This window comes from Epinephelus fuscoguttatus, linkage group LG16 (genome assembly GCF_011397635.1).
Source record: "Epinephelus fuscoguttatus linkage group LG16, E.fuscoguttatus.final_Chr_v1".
Lineage (NCBI taxonomy): Eukaryota > Metazoa > Chordata > Actinopteri > Perciformes > Serranidae > Epinephelus > Epinephelus fuscoguttatus.
The window spans coordinates 42,512,788-42,535,189 of NC_064767.1; the positions used below are offsets into that span (position 1 = coordinate 42,512,788).

General features: G+C 39.0%; 2 protein-coding genes across 4 annotated transcripts in view; both read right to left on the bottom strand.

Moving 5' to 3' along the window:
- Positions 1 to 9,812, bottom strand: part of col13a1 (collagen, type XIII, alpha 1) — a 200,598-nt gene extending 190,786 nt beyond the window's left edge. For 2 of the 3 annotated variants that reach the window (XM_049601203.1, XM_049601204.1), the window contains exon 1: positions 9,763 to 9,812. The gene's annotated coding sequence lies outside the window, so the exon portion shown is untranslated. The remainder of the gene's footprint in view (positions 1 to 9,762) is intronic. The other variant, XM_049601202.1, reaches the window with a different exon arrangement.
- LOC125904025 (collagen alpha-1(XXIII) chain-like) overlaps positions 9,802 to 22,402 on the bottom strand; it is a 129,477-nt gene continuing 116,876 nt past the window's right edge. The window contains exon 3 of the mRNA XM_049601290.1: positions 9,802 to 9,848. Coding sequence (XP_049457247.1) covers positions 9,817 to 9,848 — 32 coding nt within the window. The 3' untranslated portion in view covers positions 9,802 to 9,816. The remainder of the gene's footprint in view (positions 9,849 to 22,402) is intronic.

Below are 22,402 nucleotides of genomic sequence, written 5' to 3' on the forward strand. Positions count from 1 at the left end.
AAATATTAATTTGATGATGTGATGGTTTATTTATTTTTTGTTCAGTTTTGAACACATTCTCTGTTATTTGTTGACTTTGATACCTACAATGTTGAGAACTGACATATTGAAACTGTCAAGAATTTAGTTTTGTTAGTTTTTCTTGTAAACAATAAACAAAAAAATATAATTTGTATTTGTTTGTATCTGTCTAATGCAGCAACACCTTTTGAAACACAAAAAAGATTTTTCCACAAATATTTCATGATAATATTTGAGATTGTGTAAAATTTTAAGGGTGTCCGAAAACTTTTTTCCACCACTGTATATTTTCTCTCTCACACACATACATTTTCCTTACACACATATATATTTTCTCTCTCACACACATACATTCTCCTTTCACATACATATATTTTCACTCTTCTTTCACATACATATATTTTCACTCTCACACACATACATTCTCCTTTCAAATACATATATTTTCATTCTTCTTTTACATACATGTATTTTCACTCTCACACATATATATATATATATATATATTTGCTTAGCAAGGTTCCTAGCTGAGTGAAATGACCCAGAAGTAGTTTAGTGGCCGCCATGATAAGAGCTGTTCGAGTTCTCTAAACACTAAGGAAAGGAGGTTCAATGCTTCCTTTCAGATCTCCTTTAGCATAGGATACATCGGACCTTCCTACGCGATAGGAAAGGAGATAATTCCATCCCACAAGTCATTGCGGTGGCAATATTTAAACACCATTCACAAACTCAAATGATGAGGAAAGAAAAAGATCAACATGACCAAGAAAGGAAGGAGATCACCATATAAGTTACCGCTGTTTATGAAGCATTATACATCTCATGCCATAACTTGTTCATATATATTTTTTCAACTTTCAACATTATGTTAAACTTAGATGCAAACTATGAACGTTTCGCTACTATTGGTGTAGGCTACCCTCCGTCCACAGCTTTGTTTAACTTGTTTTATAACAGGATAAACAAATATACAAATATACAATGCATCATTTTAATTTTCCAATTTTCGTGTGAATGAGAAAAAACGGAAATCCACGTGCTTTTCCCATTTTCGTCTTCAAATGGTTAATTGATATAGAAATTAAACCGAAACCAGAAACCTACTTGTTTTTCGCCTTTATTGTTATATCTATATTATCTGCCCCTACTACATCTCAAAACATTGGCATCGGCTATGCTTATGGCCTAGATAGATAGATAGATAGATAGATAGATAGATTCAAGAGTATTATCTAGACCTGCTCTATGTGTAAAGTGCCCTGAGATGACTTTTGTTGTGATTTGGCACTATATAAATAAAATTGAATCTAAAAAATAGATAGATAATCAATGAAGTAACATTGCTGTGCCTCGTGCGTAAATACGCATATACTTGGCGTATCTGGAGATTTAACCCTGTAAGACCCAGATATAGAAAAAAATGAGCAATTTTTTTTTTGACCTCTCAGATATTGTTTTAGGAGGCCTCTGATGCAGAAATCAAAGAGTTTTCAAATTTTAGTAAGTTTTTAGGGAAATGTTGTAAATTTGCAACGTTGGGCATAGTTGGGAGCAGAACTTCTGTGTTTGTACTCACTTTGTCTGAACAGATATACAGAACATTTAAGTATTCATTTGCAGGGTTGATTGCTCACTTAGCCCCATAACAGTATATATCATGAGTGATAATCACACAACAATCATAGTTTTATGAATAAGCATTTATAAATAAAAATATTGGAAAAAAATGTATTTATAAAACTTTTTCCTCCGTCAGTTTCAATGTGGTTTACTACATTCAAACAATACTGTCTGGCTGGCCTATTATGCTCTCTGCTTATCATACTAAAAGGAACACATCCCCCCAGAGCACTTACAGGTTCACATTCAAGACCATTCGCACCTGTCCCTGAACAATGCAACAGGCATCCCCCCAACAAATCCAGAACATTCAGAACCCATTTTTCTATCTCCTAATGCTACAAACTGCTGCTTGGGCAACACTGAGAAAAATAGCTCAGGATCATTTAGAAGTTAAAAAACAAACAAAAAACTACAAAGATACAGGGAGTTTCAAATACTGCTATAGATGTTGGTGTTTCAAATACCCCATACAATTTATTCATGTGTTTAATTATGGTCTAAGCCAAACTAAGTAAAAATTTAACAGAAAAGCACATTTAGAGCTTTGTTACAATGAATCATCTAATACTTTAAATTTCTACTACTTTTTTTTCAATTTATGACCATGTGAGAAGTGCAGTGACCTTATGTAATGTGTAAGGAAGCACAGGCTATTTTGACTACCACACTGACCCAACGTTGTAGAATTACAGCATAGACATAACAAGCTATAAATCAAATTTGATGAATGTTTTCCAAAATAACTAAATATGTACATGTTCTAGACATTGTAATAAACACAAAAAAAATATTTAAGGAATTTTACTTACTTTAATCCTGACAAATCCAGTCATGCAAAAAAAGGAGATGAGCTCAACGGGAAGTTTGCAGGTAGAGTGAGTTCATGGCCAGATGACCAGACCTATAAACACTTCTTCTATCCAATAGCATTGTGAGGACAAACAATAGGACCCATTAACTATGTAAATGTGGTCTTGAGAAAAAAAAAACTGTACAGTGTTTCCTGCAGAGCTACAGTGGAAGGATCATAACAAAAAATACAAAAGACTGTAATGTTAAAAGATATCTGCCTGAGGTTATTAAATACCTGCAGCGAGCACCCCACCCCGCAGCAGAAACAATAAGCGCTTTTCCCCATAAAGAGAGGCACAGCAATGTCCCTTTTATTATTAATATTATTATTATTTATTATCTATCTGTCTATCTATGCAGTAGGAGCACATACAGGGGCGTCGTTTCAGCAAAGCTAAGGTATGGCAATATGACATGACGTCACAGAGCTACTGATGATGGAGTTTCAAAAATATGAACGTATATAAAACTTCACTTCGGTCTTTGACCTGTCAGAAGTACATACTATGCTATTGAAAACTGTTTCAAAGGACATGAAGCTGTTTCTCACATTCATAATACCTCATATCTGCATGTAATGCACGACTTGGTGAGAGCAGTGAAAACATCGGACGTTTTCAGCACCACGGACAGCGAGCGGACGTTTAATTATCATTAGTCATGTGTTTAACTTCACAGAAAATGAAGAAAATAAATTAATTACAAGCTCATTTCTAGAAGATAACCAAGGGGTCCAGTGTATGAAACACAGTAAAACAAAGGCCAATTTGGTACAATACTGTATAGGCGAATTTATGTGTCTCCAGAGACTGAAAATACAAGCTTAACATGCCGACATGAAGAAAAAAACCCACATACAATCAGACAGGCTTCAAGACATCATTTAGACAGGCTGTCTACAGCAGCAGAGCAAAATGCTTTTACAACACATAGATACCGTATTTTTCCAAATAGCAGCCCGGGCGATTATTTCACAAAATTGATTTTGACCCCAGGCATTTAAAAGAACCAGGGGCTATTTGCTCAAGGCTTTTTTTTTTTTTTTTTTTTTTTTTTTTTGCACCGACCTGCACCAGGCCGTTATTTGGTTACAGTTCCTGTCCAGTATGTTTTTAGTGCAAAAATAGTGTATAATGTAGGGGTGAGTTTGTGTACAAAAATCTCTAACCATTTAGAGTGGGTCATTTCTTTCGTGTACACGGGTTTCACCGTTGGGTGGTGCTATTGCATTATACCAGTAAAACACCAGTTATCCGAATACCAACCGAACGGGCCATTTAACCAACAGTTACAGGCCACCACACCGACATATTGCCATCCCGACGGTCCGCCATCCCGAATTCTGGTCCCTGAGTCGCTGACAGTAAGCTATGGTGAGCCTGTAGAAGCTGTATTCCCCATGCATGTCAGCGATTTTCACCGGGGACGCACGTGAGTAATTCAGGCTGACATTACCTGTTTTTCAGCAAACTCTTCTGGTAATTTCATTAAAAGGCATGGCATATAGGTCCACAGTAACTTATTCTTCTTCTTCTTCTTCTTCTTCTTCTTCTTCTTCTTATTGTTGGGTCTTATAAGAGTGGGCTACAATGAGTACCGGGCCATCAAATCACAGCATCCGCGGTGAGAGGACACGGAATTGTGTGCGCTTTTACGCACGCAGGTGTAGGTGATCACGGATATTTGATGTGGGAAAAATATAGCCAGATGTATTACCTATTTTGGATACGTGGCTGTCTGTCTGTCCGTCCGTCTGTCCGTAGCATGAGTCATGTGCACCACTTCATCACCGACCCGTGCGTAAAAGCGCAAACAGTCCCTGAAGGAGGGACAGCCATGAGGCAATGAATGAGGAAATAATCGCCTGGGTGTTTAACCGGACCGACGTTTAATACGCAAAATGGGGTCAAACCCCCAGCGGCTATTAGGTGCCCGGCGGCTATTTGCCACCGGGCGACTATTTGGAAATATACGGTAACTCACTCAAAACTCGCGTAGGAGCGAAGTGGCGAACACACTTATTCACTGATGAGCACGTTATTGACCTATTTAAGTGCAGTACAATGAAAACAACCAGCCAGTGCGCCTAGTAGTAATGACTACAGAACCTCTCTCTCTTTTTTTTCCAAGGTATGGCAGCTGCCATACCTCGCCATACCTGAATGACGCCTATAGGCACATAATATTGATTTAACAATAAAGGCCAAACACAAGTTAATTACTGGTTGTGGTCTAATTTCTACTCCAATTGCTCATTTGAAGAAGAAAATGGAAAAAGCATGTGGATTTCCATTATTTTTTTTATTCACACGGAAAAACAAAATTATGCATTTGATATCTGTTTATCCTGTTATAAAACGAACAAGTTGAACACAGCTGTGGACGGAGGGGTCACGCACCGTAACATATGCTCAGTTTGCATCAGTCATTTATTCATTTGAGCGTTGTTGTATTGCCAGCCTTTAGTAATATCATTAATTCATTCTACTACTTGGGATTCAGATGGGTGAGTGTGAGCAAACATTCTCAATGTGACAATTTCGTTTCAGTTTGCGGCTGGTAGCCTATATTCCTTTTTTAAATTCAATTCCAACCTTAGTAATTAAACAATATCTTTCACCGTGTTGTCCATGTTTATATATCCTGCATGAAACAACACGATGAGAACGTATGGGGCGTACGTTCTCATCGTGTGCATTTTGTAGTCCATCTTCAGAACACTGTAGTTTCACCACAGCAGACCCATGTCAATAACATCCTTCTCAGCCAGTCACAGCACGATAAATTATTCTTCTTCGTTTGGTTTTATGGCGCGTTGCAACTATTGCTCATTAGGTGTATACCGCCACCTACTGTACCAGAGTATGTAGACGATAAATGGAGTGCCTTCCGTTTCCACTATAATCCTTCCGTTTCCACTATACTCTCACTCACACATGCATACATTCTTCTCTTACATACATATATTCTCTTTCAACATACATACATTTTCCTTTTACATACATATATTACTTATAGTATTAAATGTATACATGATTGCATGTACATGAGAGCAAAGTGTATGAATGTGTGCATAAAATATATGAATATGAGAGAAAAATGTATCAATGTGTGTGTTAAATATATAAATATGAGTGAAAATATATGAATGTATGAGTGAAATGTATAATGTCTATGCACACATTTATATATATGTATTTTTTATTTATATAAATGTGAAACAATAAACATTGCCACTTTTACTACATTAATTTGATTTTAAGATTTTAATTAATAGGGCTATCCTTAGTATGAAGCCAGGTAATGACAGATTCACTGTGAACTTTTATTAAAAAAAATTGCGATATTCTTTCACCTCAATTATTGAAAGTATATCAAGATGCCTTAAGTAGAGGGGGCCTACCTACAAGCATGGGATCAGCCGTGATTACATTACTCTATAAAAAGGGGAAAGACCGAGTGTGGCGGGATTCTATTTCAAAACTCCTCAAAAACTGGGAAAAACACAGTCAGTGAAAGAGCCACTCCATCACACTGAACAAGTGGGGTTCATGAAAGGCAGAAACTGGGAAGTGCATATTTTGTGGAAAGTTAGGAATAATGCTGAGCCCATAGGAGCTTTCTTACTTGACGCTGAAAAGGCTTTTGATAAGGTTGACTTCGTATTCCTCTTCTACAACTTAAAACAGTTTGTATGTGTTACATCATCTACAGAATGGGTGAAAACATTATATACAGACCCAAAGGCAACTGTACTGACTATTGGCATAATGTCCTCTGCTTTTAAATTAGGATGGGACACTAGACAGAGGTTGTCACAATATTTGCAGTTTTTTTAAGAAACACCGACAATAGCTTCACGTGCAAATTCTAACAATAAAGGTGTCCACTTAGGTCAACAGGAGCAGAAAATTATTTCTGTACACGGATATTTTATTGGTTTCCTGTGGCCGCCAAGCAGCACCAGAAAACGCTTGATTACTGACACTTTTTCAGTGATTTCTGGATATAGAATTGGTTTAAATCAGAGGCAGTTCCCCTATCAAATATCTGTCCCCTAGTCCCCTTTGTAATAACAAAGGTTGGCAGTTTAAATGGTCTACATCAGGAGTAACATAATTAGGGATAAAATTGACACATGGACTGAACAACATAATGATAACAAACTTGGCTCCTGCTATTGAAAACATTAAAACTAATGTCTCCATAACTAACTTTTTATTTAATTTTATATACTTTATTAATCCCCTGAGGGGAAATTCAATTCTTTCACTCTGTTGTCAATTACACACAGGTCCGAAATACACATACACTAACAGGACCTGTACATGCACTAAGTGGAGAGATGTCAGAGTGAGGGACCTGCCCATGGACAGGCGCCCTGGGCGGTTGGGGGGGGGGGTCATTTTCTCGTCACATGGAAATTACACAATGGTAAATCCAGGTAAAGGTGTTTGATGTACTGTATCTCAGGCAGAATGTGAGAGACATGTGGAATCTGACCAATGCTCAGATCCTGTGGAGATGGAAGTGTAGTTAGAGTGGAAAATCTGCCTCGTTGTCTGACCTCATGTACCTTAAAAACTTCCTCTGTGGGAACTATCCCTCACATTTTCCAGGGAAGGACATTTGGCAGAGGTGATTTTAAAACTGACACAGCTGTACAAAGTCAAACTCATAGTGGCCAGATGTTTGGAAACTTTGTGCCATGGAGGCACAGGATTCAGGAGGTTTTCCTTTTAACCAAAGGCTTGGTTTCAACTATTTGTATCCAACCAAAGATGTGATCCACTTATTCCATGCGTGCAGAGCATGGGCCAAAGGCTGCCCCAAAGCTGAGTGGGCGAGGGGCTGACAGGTCACTGGTCTGTCACTTGACTGACCAACAATTCAGTCACATTTACACCTACAGGTACTTTAGAGTCACTAATTTATGAGGAAACCCACACAGACACGGGGGGAACATATTAACTGAATACTGTTAGAGACCAGGTACCTAAAACATTAATTCAAACAGTAAATCCTTACAATAAACTGTATCCAAAATATTTGCTTCATGAAAGATTATTATAAGCCAAATGGATAGCTACCGACCGCTTTGTATCTTAAATAATGATTATAAAATCCTGGCAAAAGTATTAGCTCTGCATTTGGAGAAAGTGGTCCCTTCTCTAATTCATTTAGATCATGTTGGATTTATTCCGGGACGCCTCTCTGCCAATAACATGCGCAGACTTTTGCATGTTATAACGGCTGCAAATCAATTAGATGCTCCTGTAATTGCTGCGTCTTTAGACGCTATGAAGGCATTCGATAGAACTGAATGGCCTTTTCTCCTAGCCACACTCTCCAGATTTAATTTTGGATCTCAATTCATACACTGGGTAAAGGCACTTTATGACACACAAGTATCAAGTGTGAAAACTAATGGGCTGAAATCAGCATTATTTAATCGGCATTGTGGCGTCCATCAGGGATGTCCCGTCTTTATTATTTGTCCTCGCCCTGGAGCTACTAGCCTGTGCTATACGCGCTAATAATAATATTACAGGAGTCTCTATTTGTGATTTTAGCTTTAAAATGTATTTGTACGCGGATGATATCTTGGTCACTTTAAGTAACCCCTCAGTTTCATGACCAGCTCTTCTTGATATGGTTGAATCCTTTAGTCATCTCTCTCGGTACAAGATAAACTGGAGTAAAAGTGAAGCGATGCCACTGAACCAACATACATCACAATCTGATTTAGCTGGAAGACCTTTTGTATGGAAAAGTAATTGTATGAAATATCTTGGTGTTATTATTACCTCATCTATTGGTAAAATTTTCCACTTGAATGGGCCTAATTTATTAGCTAAAATTAAAGATGACTTAAATAGATGGACAGTATTACCCATCACACTTTGGGGAAGGGTGGAAATTCTTAAAATGAATATCTTACCCAGAATTACATATGTAATTTCGGCTATTCCATACCATTTCCCCTTTTCTTGGTTCAAAAAAAATTATTCACTGTTTAACTGACTGAATTTAATATTCCAGAGTCATCATTTTTGGTTTATCGTCAAATTAGATCTGTTATTTATAAAAGAATACATGGTAACACTACCCTCTCATTTAAGCATGAATTAGACCGAAGCTTAATACAAGCTGTCACAAAGCGTGGTATAGTCTCTAGCATATATAAACTTCTATCCCTTGCCCTACCTAATCCATTCATTCCCACTCAACAGGCATGGGAGAGTGATCTTCATACCTCACTCACTCCTGAACAGTGGAATAGTATCTGGAGGAGGGGTATATTATCATCCAGATGCATGAGATATAGGACTGTACAATTTAAAATATTGTGTAGATCATATTTGTCCCCCTTTCACTTGTCTAAAATGGGTAGAGATTTATCAGATAATTGTTGGCATGGCTGCGGAGGGCGTGGAACTTTTATACATCTTCTAGGGGACTGCCCTGCAGTTAGGACTTTTTGGTCTGGAGTTGTTAATGTTTTAACAGACATACTAGAAGTCAAAATATCTGCCTGTCCTATCACATGCATTCTCGGTCATAGACCTGACCATATAAAATCAAAATCTGTGCATGTCCTTCTGACTATGGGCTTCCTTGCTGCAAAGAGAATCATTCTCATGAATTGGAAGACTCATAAACCTTCTTGTTTTGCTTTGTCTGGATGGCTCAAAGACTATTTGAATTTATTAAGTATGGAACGTGCTACTAACTTACTTCTGGACATTATACTAATATGATTTTATAATACCCTAAAACCATGCTTTATTATGATTTAAAGGCTGTACCAGGTACCATACATGATTTGTGAACCTGTGCATATGTATATGTGTATATGGTCGTGTGTATATATGTGTATATGATCATATATGTATACATATGTGCGATTATGTGTGTGTGTGTGCGCGCGCGCGTGTATGGTTGTGTATGTATGTGTATATGCGAACATGTTTGTATGTATACGATCATATATATGATTTCATAAAATTGTACACCCCCTTCCCTCCTCATCTATTCTTCTAATTTATTGCTGTCTTCTAGTGTTGTTTTTTTTCACTTTTTATTTCTATTTTGATGTGTTGGTATGTCTGCTTTGTGTTTATAATTTAAAAAATGTAAAAAAAAAAAAAAAAAAGATAAGCCAAATATAATAAGCCATATAATGCACTGCACATTATCACTGCATCCAGTCAAGGCATTATATTGGCATCGGGTATGTTCGAGGGAGAGTGTTCAGTTTACCTCCTTCACACCAAAAGTGCAAAAAGTCAGCAGTCACTTTACCACATGCAGGTCTCATAAGGGGTCTGGTCTACTTACTGGGGGTCCTGTAAGACAATAACAGAGAGAAAGAGACAACAGTTTTAGATTTATGTAACACTGGTTACATTCAGATAGTTTGAATACCTCAATGCCATACTTATCGTTGGTTGATGGTGGATAAAATACTGTGAAAATTGAGCTGTGGGCTCCAATTTTGCCTAAATGGTCTGGAGCCACTGTCCAGTTGTCCAGCCAAGACTGTGAAGCTGAAGCCACCTTTACATGTTTCAGAATATTCTCAGCAGCCTACAAGTATTTTGTTGTTCAAGAGGAAAGCAGAAATGTACACTTCCACATCAGAACTTACATTTCAAAGACAGAGTAATTGGGGAGTAATAGGGGATGGTTATAACAGCCCCACTTTCACCAAGAGGGGATGACCTATGGGTCATGTAATGCATTTATTGTATGACCCCTTCCTTCCTGACCGTGTGTGTGAAATTTCATTGCTGTGTGAAGAAGTATGCAGATTTAACTGCCAAAATACTGATTTTCAGGTATTAAAGTTATTCTTTGGACCAAGTCTATATTTTGATTAGTACTGATACTGATGGAATTAGAATGATGTAACTTGCATTAGATTAGAGAGTAGTATCTTGGGTAAAATGTGAGGCATTTCTTCTTTAAACATTTCAAACCATCATGCTGCTACAGCTACCTAAACACTGGCTGACAGGGGTGGAGACAGTTGTAACACTTTTTTAAAAAAGTGTTAAAACTACCCCCAGTGACAACTAAACACATTTCTCTATCTATCTTACTCCTTTTCTCAGCATGCCAGTAGAGTTGGTGAAAAAAAAACTGAAAGGAGTGAGCTTGTGTATAGGAAAGACCGCAAAAGTCCCCAAAGAATACTCTGCCATGTGACACTTAGATGATACTGCAAACAAGTAAAAATAAACTTAACAAAATATAAATACAGAATGTCAGATAAAGAATAAATACAGCTGCCCTGTGTGGGGAACACAGCAGTCAAAAAGTCTTCAATGTGCAGCAAGAGGTTGTCTGACTGGTAACCTGACTGAGACAGCAGACTTGTATTTTGGACTCATTCCATGTGAGGTACTGAGCATCTGACAGGTACAGGTTAGACCTTAGTAAGAAGTGGTTATTAGTGTATGTATCAGTTCTTCATGTGCAATTTTTTGTGATTGTGCAATTTTTAATTTTTATTGTTACAACTTACCACTGTGGTGGGACAGTTGATTGACATCAATTAATGAATTCTGTGATATAGTTGGCGAAGTTGAAAAATATGCTATTTGTATTTGAGAAAATAGGGTGCTGTCTACTAAAGGTTGAGAACTCACAACACAAAATTTCAGCAAGTTATAGATCCTGAGACAAAAAGGGTCTCAACCATCCCCGTCGCCCCTACAAACTGATGCGTTTCATCTATTTCCTCAAATAACAGCAAGACACTGGCAATTATTCCCCAGACACAGCAAAGCTAGGCCATGTTTTCAAAGACTAGTCATGCTCAACCACTGAGACGTAAACCACAGTATCAGTTTCATCATTTTAGGGGTTTTGACCATTGTGCATCAGAAAGGTTCTGTGTGTGGTCCCCTGAGGCAGCCACAGTAAAATCTGAAAACATTTCACTATCCTTGCAGTGTTGGAAATAGTCTTGCTTTATCATTAGATGACAACATATGGAAAGAATTTAAACTATGGTAATTCTATTTCTCTTACTTAACTCTGACCATACTTTGCCTCGCAATCACCCGTCTACCTCCAAATTGTTACCTGAGGCTGGTACTGCATGCACATTAAAGCTTATGGCTGCTAGTCATGGAGACAAAAAAATGAATGTGGGCAGAAAAAAAAATCTGCAGGTTTATACAGTTGATAAAAATCAGTAAATAGCAAGGCTGTCTTTCTTATTACTCTATATTCATGTAATACAAATGACAATTAGAATGTGATCTGCATGAGAAATAAAGACAAAGGAAAAAAATCAGTTATAATAATCTGCTTATAGTGATCAATTTGACTCAGACAGATGTAATCACTATTAGCAGTTCCCACTACATGTGCTTCCGCTTTATAAGGAAATGGGAGAAAAAAGTGCTGATGAAACAATAGTTCTTATTTCTGCCCCAGCTGGCCTTGCCCTGAATATGATTACATGTCTTGGTTTGCTTTCCTTTTCTGGTAAATCTATCCCCTAAAATCTCAGTGCCACTTGGACAAGATACTGACTCTTCTTTTGTTTTTTTTCCAGCTGAGGAACATGCTAAACTTAAGGCACGAACATACTCGGGCGGAACGTATGCGGAATGGACTCCGCGAGGAATGTCTGCAGTCATTCGGGCTTTCATAGTCGAGCGCACTTCCGCGTTGTAGTTTCCTGTAAAAATGTCCGTGAAAAATCCCCGTGATGTGAAAAATACATGCCAAGCAGTCACTGGTGCGCGGCGCGGAGTCCGCGCGGTTGTAAAATCTGAGCTTTGCGTGCACAGGGCTTGCGGACGTCCGCTTTGAGTCCGCGTGGACCTCTGTGGAGTCCGTTCTGCGTATGTTCCGCCCGAGTATGTTCGGGCCTTTAGGTCCATTCAAGCTGAGCTGGAAATAATCATTCAACATAAATACTTCTCTGTACTCCCTGTTCACCTGTCTTGGTGGACATTCACACACAACCCTGCTTTGATACTTGTTGGTGTTTTGTTGATCCAGTAAGTCCAGTTTGTTTAAAGTACTCACATAAATGATACATAACTCTGGAAAAGTTTTATGGTGGCAGCTTTTTCATCTTCTGTTGCACCAGTCACAAGGTAAATCACAGATATACGTACGTGTTCATGTTACAAAGTAATCCATCAGGAATTTGCATAAATATTGTTATTTTGTTGCAAAACTACAGGTACAGTAACAGTATTGGTATTACTCTTGGTCAAACTGCTCATTTATTTGAAATCCTCTTCTGCGAAAGACTTAAATGTCATGTAAATTCATTGAGAAACTGGGTTTATAAGTATCCCCGGACAGGGACATCTTGGCAGACTTTAACCAAACCATATGGGAGGGATAGACGGTCAGGTCCAGCCCATGACTCACAGTCACAGCCCCGTAGAATAGGCCTTTTACCAAAAAAAACAAACAAAAAAACCCCAATATCCTTCCCCTTTGCCGTTTAGCGAGCACAAAGAGCATTCAGGGGATGAGGGGATTTTATGTACAACTCAGATAGGTAACTGCTTGGTAAAAATAAGAATGAAATAGCGATTCAGAGTTTTAGTGTTAGGTTACAGTCAATGGATGTGTAATATATGTTACTTAAATTTCCTCAAAGCGTAGAGGAGACAGATTTAAGAGAAGCCCTGCATGAATTATTTAATAAAACTGACCAGAGGGAGTGCAGAACATTTAGTCACCCCTCCAGCCGCAAGTACCGCTTTAACATGAGCAAAAACATGTAGTAATCCATGATGTAGACACAATATCTTTAAGCATGGTTCTTGTTGCAATTTGAGCAGTGACTTGGCTTATATTTTTGAATGGGCTGTGCTGTTTTCATCGCAATGACATGGGGGCAAACAAATGTCAAGCAAATGTGCAACTTGGAAATTACAGCTGATGTGTACTTGCATATTTGAGGGACAAACACTCAAAGAATTTCCTTGGTCTTTATCACATCATCTTTTTTTACTGATGTTGATGAGGACAAAAACTGATTTCAACCTAATCATATAAAAGTCTTCCCACTTTTAGAAATGTTTAGTCATCATTTACCTATGATGCATTTTCATTTAAAGCAGCTGTGCGGAACTTTTTTACCATTTATAAAACTGTCCCTAGTTCGTATCACCCCCCCTTGAAGATCCGCATATTTATTTGAACCCAAAAGCGACAAAAAAGCCTTTCTCTACATGGCTATTTAGCATAGCCTCGGTTGGGTCGGGCACAGCAGAAGTCAGCAAACCAGAATATGTCACCTGGAGGCGGAAGTACGTCTTCACACCTGCAGCGGCCCGCAGCCATTAAACCATAGAAGCAGAAAGAGCCATGTTTACAAGTAGGATTAAAGAAACAGGCTAAATGACATGTAGTAGGGAGTAGTGAATGATTTCGGCTCATGACACACTTTGTTTTGCTCTACAGGCAGTGCACAACAGCGAACCTAGCGGTGAAACGATTTCGCTCATTGCCCCTTTAAATAAAAAGCCTTGTGGTAGTCTTGTACCACCCCACCTGGCAGCAGTGGCCTATTTCATCAAAACCTCTGCTCTTGCTACTGTCAGGCCAGAATTTCTCTTTTGTACACAGGAAATATAAAAATCTAACATGCACATTGAGATAAAATTAATTATATGGTGTCTGACATTTTAAGATATTCACATAAAATCAATGTTAACTTTATTATCCTAAGAATTTCCATGATATTCAACCCCATTCATAATTCAAATTCCAGCAAATGATCCAAAGTTTGAGCCAGGCACAATTCAGTCTTCATTAGTCTTTAATAAATCAATGTGCCACAAAGAACAAATGTCAGAAGTACAAAATATTTAATGCATTTCCTGTTAGGTGCGTTTGTGACTCCTAGTAGTCCAAACAGGTTTCATCTGAAGCAAAACTGTGAGGCCTGTATGACATAAATACACTTAAAATGTTAGACTATAACTTTAAACCAACAACTGCTACTTTACTCGTTACGCAATACAAGCACCCACAATCTTACCATTTGTGAGGTTTCTGTTATGTGATGGGATCTACATAATGACGTTTCAGTTATAGCAGGGCATGGCTGTTCCAGTCATTCCTGCAGTGGTTACCCACTCCCTACATGCTAAGATTAAACCTTCTCTGAATACACCATTGGGGAAAGCAAACATCGAAGCAAGATTCCTGTTGCATTCTGGGCCTGCCATCACATCCTGTTGGCTCAGATCACTCACCCAAGAGACACACTGTAGAGCACATTGATCCAAAGGCACTTTGGGAGGCCAGGGGGAAGGGAGGTCAAATATAGCACATGAAGTGGCGCCTGACCAGAGGCCACTGAGGCAACAGCTTTACGTACAACAAGCAGTGGGCACAACATGAAACAAAATTTATACTCATAAACACAGACACACTAAAAGAGAATTTGCTTGACTGCATGGATGACATGTATTCTGAGCCCTCCCCTCTGCTGAGCTTAATGCTGTCCAAAACTGCTAACACCTGTTGTTTCTGCTTATGTAAGGGCACTAGTTAGATGTGGCCGGAAATAAAGATCTAATATTGCATGCCAACATGCAAAGTTATGGGCGTTCCCCCCTTTCCTGCTCCTATTGGAGTCATTTACTCAACACTGGCTTTTGTATCTTTTTAAAGCAATTATGCAACTAAAATATTTGCTCACTTTGCTGTAATAGCAAATAGTAAACAGTAAAAAAAAGAGTATGGTCAACTAAATGTCCCGATATTCTATTAGAATACTGCAACATAGTAGCTGTCATTTCTGCATCTGCAATAATTTGAAAACTTCAGATCAACCACAGTGACGGCCTCTTTCTACTCAACTTTCTTTACCTTTTGTGTTACAGAGAGTTTACTGGTGTGGTGGACAGATGGGCTGCCATCTTGAGAATGTCCCAGCATATGGATCCAGAAATAACCTGTGGAATTTCAGTTCTGAAAATATCCAGTGCAAAAACCCACCACAGCCTCCTCATTGACCCCTGCTCTTTCAGATTCCAGATTCTTCTCCAGTTGCCCTTATAAACACACAGCAGCCACTGCAAATGTTGTGGCTGCCAGGCTTATATTTGGTAAGCACCACAGAGAAATTTAGGGAGATATCACAGATTAGACTGAGAAGATTAAAAGTAGGGATGCACCGAATATTCGGTAACCGAATATATTCGGCCGAATATTGCAAAAAACCACACGTTCGGTATTCGGTGGAATAAGTGAAAAGCAAGGCCGAATAATAGCGGCGTGTTTTGATGACGCAATCAAACAGCGTAATTTGTTTTCCACAGAGCTCTACGGTGCGAGCAATTCACTCGCATTTGCGACTAAAAATAGTTTTGTGCAAGCAAAAAAATAATCATTCAGGAGCACGCTGTGCGAGTACAGATTTCAGCCAGCAGCAGAAACTAAAGGCGAATCCTGCCAGATGTGGGTTGAACGGGGGTCACAGACACGGACGGGAATGTATTCCTGTCAAATATGGCAGCCATAGTGCTCCGTGGTGCAAGATAACAGCTTACCGGCGACGGAGACGCCCGGCTCCAGGTCTAATAATTTCCTCTTCTGGGCATCATGACTGCCTAAAAGTACCTGAACAGCCGAGCCGTGGCGGCACACAGGTATGTGACGTGCATAGACGTGTCAGAGGAGAAACGAGCCGTTCATATTTCTCTCTTTGTGGCAGGTAAAGGTCCACAAACCTCACTGCACTTAAGGGACTGTTCTTAACTTGTCAGGGGAGCAGGGTGGCTGGTTGATTTTTGGTTGATTTTTATTTTATTATTTATTTTATTTTGATCCCTCCCCTATGTTAATCACTTATTGATGCCGTTTTTGAAGTATGAATAAGTCAGTAATTTATTCCATTGAAATATAATTGATGTATTAAAGAAAAGTGATTCATCTTTTTATAAATGACAAAAAGCACATATGCCGCATATTCGTTGTGGTATCGTGATACTATTCAGAACCATGATACTTTCACTGGTATCGTACCGTGGGTCCCAATTTTGGTACCATGACAACACTAATCTGGAGGGGGTTCATCTGCAAAAACTAATGAAAAACTCGGTATTCGGTACTCGGTATTCGGCCAAGCGTTTAATTTTATTCAGCTTCGGCTTGAGCCACAAATTTTCATATCGGTGCATCCCTAATTGAAAATTAGGACATCAGAGAGTAGATCTAGCCAGAAACACGCCAAAGCTAGTTTTAGTTCTAGAAAAAGGTCTGGTGAGCATGGCATGGTCAACAGGCATCATGTTCTCACCCTGACCTTGTCACATATCGACGTTTGGTCATGGACTTTCCATGTCGAGATATGACATGCAAGGTATCCTAGGTGTGTTGGTTGTTGATGTTCTGGGTCACTGTGCACACTTTGGTTTTCACAGGAAATGTACAGTTTGCATACAGTCTCTTTCAAAATAAATGCACTACATTGATACAACACTGTGAATTGATGTTTTTTTTACCTTCAGCAAACAAATGCACATGGTTACATTTAGCCAACATATGCACATGGTTGGGTTTAGGAAAAAAGAACAGGGTGTGGCTTTACAATCATACAGAAGTGAATACTGGCCTCCTTGGTGAAAGTCAGTGGTTGTTGGACCAATCCACCACCTCTCCACCCATCCCGCCGCCTTAACTTTCGTTGTTTTCCCACCACATTTCCCCTTGACCGTATAATCCTGCTATGAGAAGACAGCTTTTTGTGTCGTTGTGACGCCAGACCCATTGTCGGTAGTCGACGACTTTGTAGTGAGACCGGGTTGCAACAGGAGGGCATCTCTATGGCCTCCTTTTGAGCCTCCTTTTGAGAACACAGTGCTCAACAGACTGTTGAGGCTAAAGCAGACAGTGTGTGGAAAATTTTTAAACTTTTTACAGATAAGAGGGAGAGTTGAATCAAACTAGTCCTCGCACCTAAGCAGTAAAATAGGTAATTTATTACTGCCTTCCAAACCACCACATATTAGTTCCCCAAAACGATTCATTTCCTTTTGGATCTGGTGCCTTTGTAGTTTTGGTACAGTATGGTTCATGCATAGTTTAATTTTGACAATTAAAAGTACTTAGATGAGGTTAGGGGAAGATAAACTTAATCCCTAAGAGGGACAAAAAAAAATCATTTTTGCAATATACTGTTGTGCTCTCATGCAATAAATAATCAATACACTGAAGGCAAGTATCGATATTTTATTACAACACACACTCAATGAATTTCCCCCATTGTCACCGTCAGTACTTAATGTCTCTTGCCCTGTTTGTGGGGGCGCTAATCCCGTAAATGAGAGCAAAGACCGTAAAGTGCCGCCGAGGGCACAGAGTATCACCAAGTCCATCGCCGAATTTATTTGCAAGGACCTTCGCCCTTACAGTGTGGTGGAAAATGATGGTTTTTGCCGAACGCTAGCTACACTGGAACTGAGATACGAGGTACCGAGCCGTAAGCACTTCACAGAAAAAGCCATTCCCGCACTGTATGCAGAGATGAGAGCAAAAGTGGAGGATGCACTTCAGTCTGCTAAACGAGTTGTACTAACCTGCGATGGCTGGACTTCAAGGACCACCGAGTCCTTTGTAACTATCACTGCTCACTTCATAGACAAGAACTGGGATGCACAATCCTACGTCCTCCGTACTCGGGCGATGTATGAGAGTCATACTGGCGCTCACATGGCAGAAGTGCTAAAGAGCAGCGCCAGCAGTGGTTACTGACAACGCAGCGAATATGTCCATAGCTGTTGAGATTACCGGATAGCAACACGTTTGCTGTTTCGCTCGTGTTGAATCTCGTAGTACAGCGTGCCCTGAAACTACCAAATGTTGCTCGACTGCTGGGGAGGATTAGGAGATTTTATACGTTCTTCCACAGAAGCAACCCAGCAGCTGAGGCCCTGAAAAAGAACCAGAAGATGTTAGGCCTTCCGCACCACAAGCTGATAGCTGATGTTGTTGTCCGCTGAAACAGTGCCTACAAGATGATCAGCCGGTGTCTTGAGAAACAGCCTGCTGTAACTGCTGCACTCTTATCTCCAGAGGTAAGGTGTTTATTCTGTCTTGTTACTGAATTGTATGGAAAATCTGTGGTGTGTGATGTGTTTCTATTGAACATTTGTGAAAGCCTAAAAAAAAAATATTTTAAATTGGTTTTAATTAACCTTCCATTCTGTTCTGTTCTTTCTTTCTTTAAAGGTCAGAAAGAATACCACTGACATCTCTACCCTGACTGATGGAGACATCAGGAATGCAGAAGAGGTTGTGAAAGCCCTCAAGCCAATGCTGGTGGCAACAAAGAGCATGTGCGAGGAGAAAAGCCCAACTGTTTTCATCATCACTCCACTTCATGCCCAACTTCTGAGTGACACAGTCAGCACTAGGGATGGGAATCGGTCAGCACCATCGAGGATGCCCCTTTTATCAAAGACATAAAGCGTGCCATCCATGAAGACCTATCAAAGCGCTACATGTCTGCAGAGGAGAAAAACTTCCTCTATGTTGCATCCGCCTTCGACCCCAGGTTTAAGTCGATGCTCTTCTTGGCGCCCTCAGATGTGCAGGAAACGTATGCCACGGTGGTGTCCAAGGCTGCTGCCCTGAGGGTAATTACATCTTGTAAACACTGAACAGTAGTTAGGTCATTTGAATTCTAGTAGTATTTGTACCTTTAAACCCTAACACTACTGGTAGAAAAATGTCATCCGTACATCCAACCATGTGCAAAAAAGATGTGTGAAATTTTAAAATGAATAGTAGCGGCTGATGATTTGATGTTGTGATGAACATGTTTTTATTAATAACAAAAATAATAATGAAGGTGTGCCAAATGCTTATTGTCTTACAGGAGGATGCTGACGTGGGAATGCAGTCCGATGGTGACGAGGAGGGAGGAAGCACTGAGGGGAATGTTCCTGCTGATGACATCAGTGATGAGGACAAACCACCACACACACCAAAAAAAAGGAGATCTGCACTTGCTAACCTCCTTGGACAAACATTCAAGCACGCCAGATTTTCCCCGACCCCATCGTCACCTAACTCCAAGGCTGCAAAGGAGGTCCAGCAATATCAAGATTCTCCACCTCTACCACTGTCTGATGAACCATTGGTTTGGTGGAAATCTGAGGCATCCAAGTACCCACACCTTGCCAAGCTGGCCCAAAGGTACCTGTGTGTCCCAGGGACTAGTGTGCCATCAGAAAGAATCTTTTCTACTGCATGTCACATAATCTCTGCTCAGAGGAGTGCTCTTACATCTGAGCATGCTGATCAGTTAGTGTTCCTCAAGAAGAATATGCCTTGATGTGTCCAGGTTAACATAAAGCGCTTTAATGTTCCCAGGTACTGGTGTACATAATTGGTTGCATACTGTCTGAAATGTGCCCAAGATTTCATTTAATTTTTATTTTCTTCTTATTTTGTTAAGAAATAAATGAAATAGGCCCAAGTTTTCATAAAAAGTTGCTACTCACTGTTCAGAATCAGAAAGCATTGTCCTGGTTTACATAAAACATTTTAGTAATGTCAGGCACTTTAATGTGTCCAGCTTTATTTTATTTTCTTTGCTGTAAATTTAATATGCCTTGATGTGTCCAGATTAACACAAAGCACTTTAATGTTCCCACTTCCCAGGTACTGGACGGGTGAACATAACTCTGTACATAATTGGTTGCATACTGAAATGTGTCCAATATTTCATTTAATTTTTATGTTATGCTTATCTTGTTAAGCTATTGTTAAGAATAAGAAATGAACGGGCCCAAGTTTACATAAAACAAGTTGCTACTGACTTTTCAGAATCAGAAAGCACTGTCCTGGTTCACATAAAGCATGTTATTAATGGCCATGACTTTAATGGAGTTAACCGAAGACATTACTAACTGTATAGATAATAAGAAACACGTGATAGGAGTTTTTTTTTATAGATTTAAAGAAGGCATTTGATACAATTGATCTTGATATATTAATAAATAAACTAGAAAGGTATGGCATCAGGGGAATGGTGTTGAACTGGTTAAAACATATTTAGGGAACAGGCAACAGTTTGTCCAAATTGGTGAGCACAGATCCAACTTTTCTAACATTACCTGTGGGGTCCCACAGGGGTCAGTGCTGGGCCCAGTATTATTCACATTGTACATAAATGACATATATAAAGTATCAGAAAAATTACAGTTTATATTTTTTGCTGATGACACCAATATCCTGTGTTCCAGGGAAATCTCCAACAGCTCTTGGAGAACATCACAACAGAAATGGGAAAATTAAAAAAAACTGGTTTGATATAAATAAATTGTCATTAAATCTAACCAAAACCAAATGCTATTTGGTAATCAAAAGGAAAACACACAAGTTCAAATTAAGATAGATAATATTAGTATAGAAAGAGTATATGAAAACAAATTTCTGGGTGTGATAGTGAACCGTAAGATCTGTTGGAAACCTCATATTACCCATGTGTGTTCAAAACTGGCAAGAAGTATTGTAGTACTGAGAAAGTCGAGGCACCTCTTAAATCAGAAATCACTGTCCATACTCTATAGTTAACTGGTACTCCCATATCTGAATTACTGTGCAGAAATCTGGGGTAACACATAGAGAAGTAACATATAACCATTATACACTAATATAATCAGTAAGGTTGGATACCTTGAGCACACAAACCCTTTGTTCATAAAATCACACGCCATAAAATTCTTTGATCTAATTGATTATAAAACAGCACTTATCATGTTCAAAGCTAGAAATAACACCTTACCAGGCAACCTGCAAAAACTTTTTGGTAACAGAGAGGGTCATTATGGTTTGAGAGGTGAACTTAACTTCAAAACACAACATGCCAGCCTGACACTGAAAAGCATGTGCATCTCAGTCCGTGGAGTGAAGTTATGTTGTGTGTGTGTATATGAAGGTGTATATATGTGGGCTGTGTGTGTGTATAAATATTATGGTAGTGTAAATTATGTAAATATCCATCATTGATGGAAGGGGTAGCAGTAAATATGTCTATACTGCTTCCTACTCCTTTTCAAACTGTAATGTCTTTTTCTTTCTTATTTTTCTTAAAAAATTGTTCAAAACTAAAAACATAATAAATTCATTCATTCATTCATTCATTCATTCATTCATTCATTATTGAGAATATTTTCAACACTGTACCTTGCTGTCAGGCAGCCCTTTCCTTTGGCACTACATCTCTCTCAACCATAGAACTTCCTACCCATAAGCTTGACTGTGCTGCACACTGTATTAAGTGTAATACAGTGTGCACAGTCAGCTGTTTGGGTCAGACTGTCAGCAGTTTATGGAAGAGACAATAAATACAAAAAAAGAAAAAAAATCTAAGTTACTATAACAGCAACAATGAAATGCTGGTCACTATGGAGACGAAGAGTTAGCTTAGTGAAATAGAGTATATGGACGATAAAATGTAGTGCCAAAGCAAAGAGCTGTCTGATGGCATGGTAAAGTGGTGAAAATCTTCTCAATATAGCATCCAATTAGACTAATGTTGATCTTTTTAGGTAAGCCTTTCTTAAATGGCTAAAATACATTTTGCTACTAACCTCCAACCACAGCAGTGCATGGCTCCTGTCTGCATGCCAACTGACATCTACTGTAGGTAATACTTTGTCTATCAATAATTACCTCACACAGCCCAACTTCAAAAAATCTGGACTATCCCTGTTAGGTTGCTTAAAGAACAATCACCTACTTGTTTCTTTGAATAAACAAAGAATAACAGGGTTCTGTGTCTGTGTGTGTTTACAGTTACAAAGCTATCAATCATGTGCATAGTTTTAATGGACAACTCTGACCAACTGAGAGTACAAGTTTGGTCTTCCATATCTTTCTAACGGAGGGGAGTCTT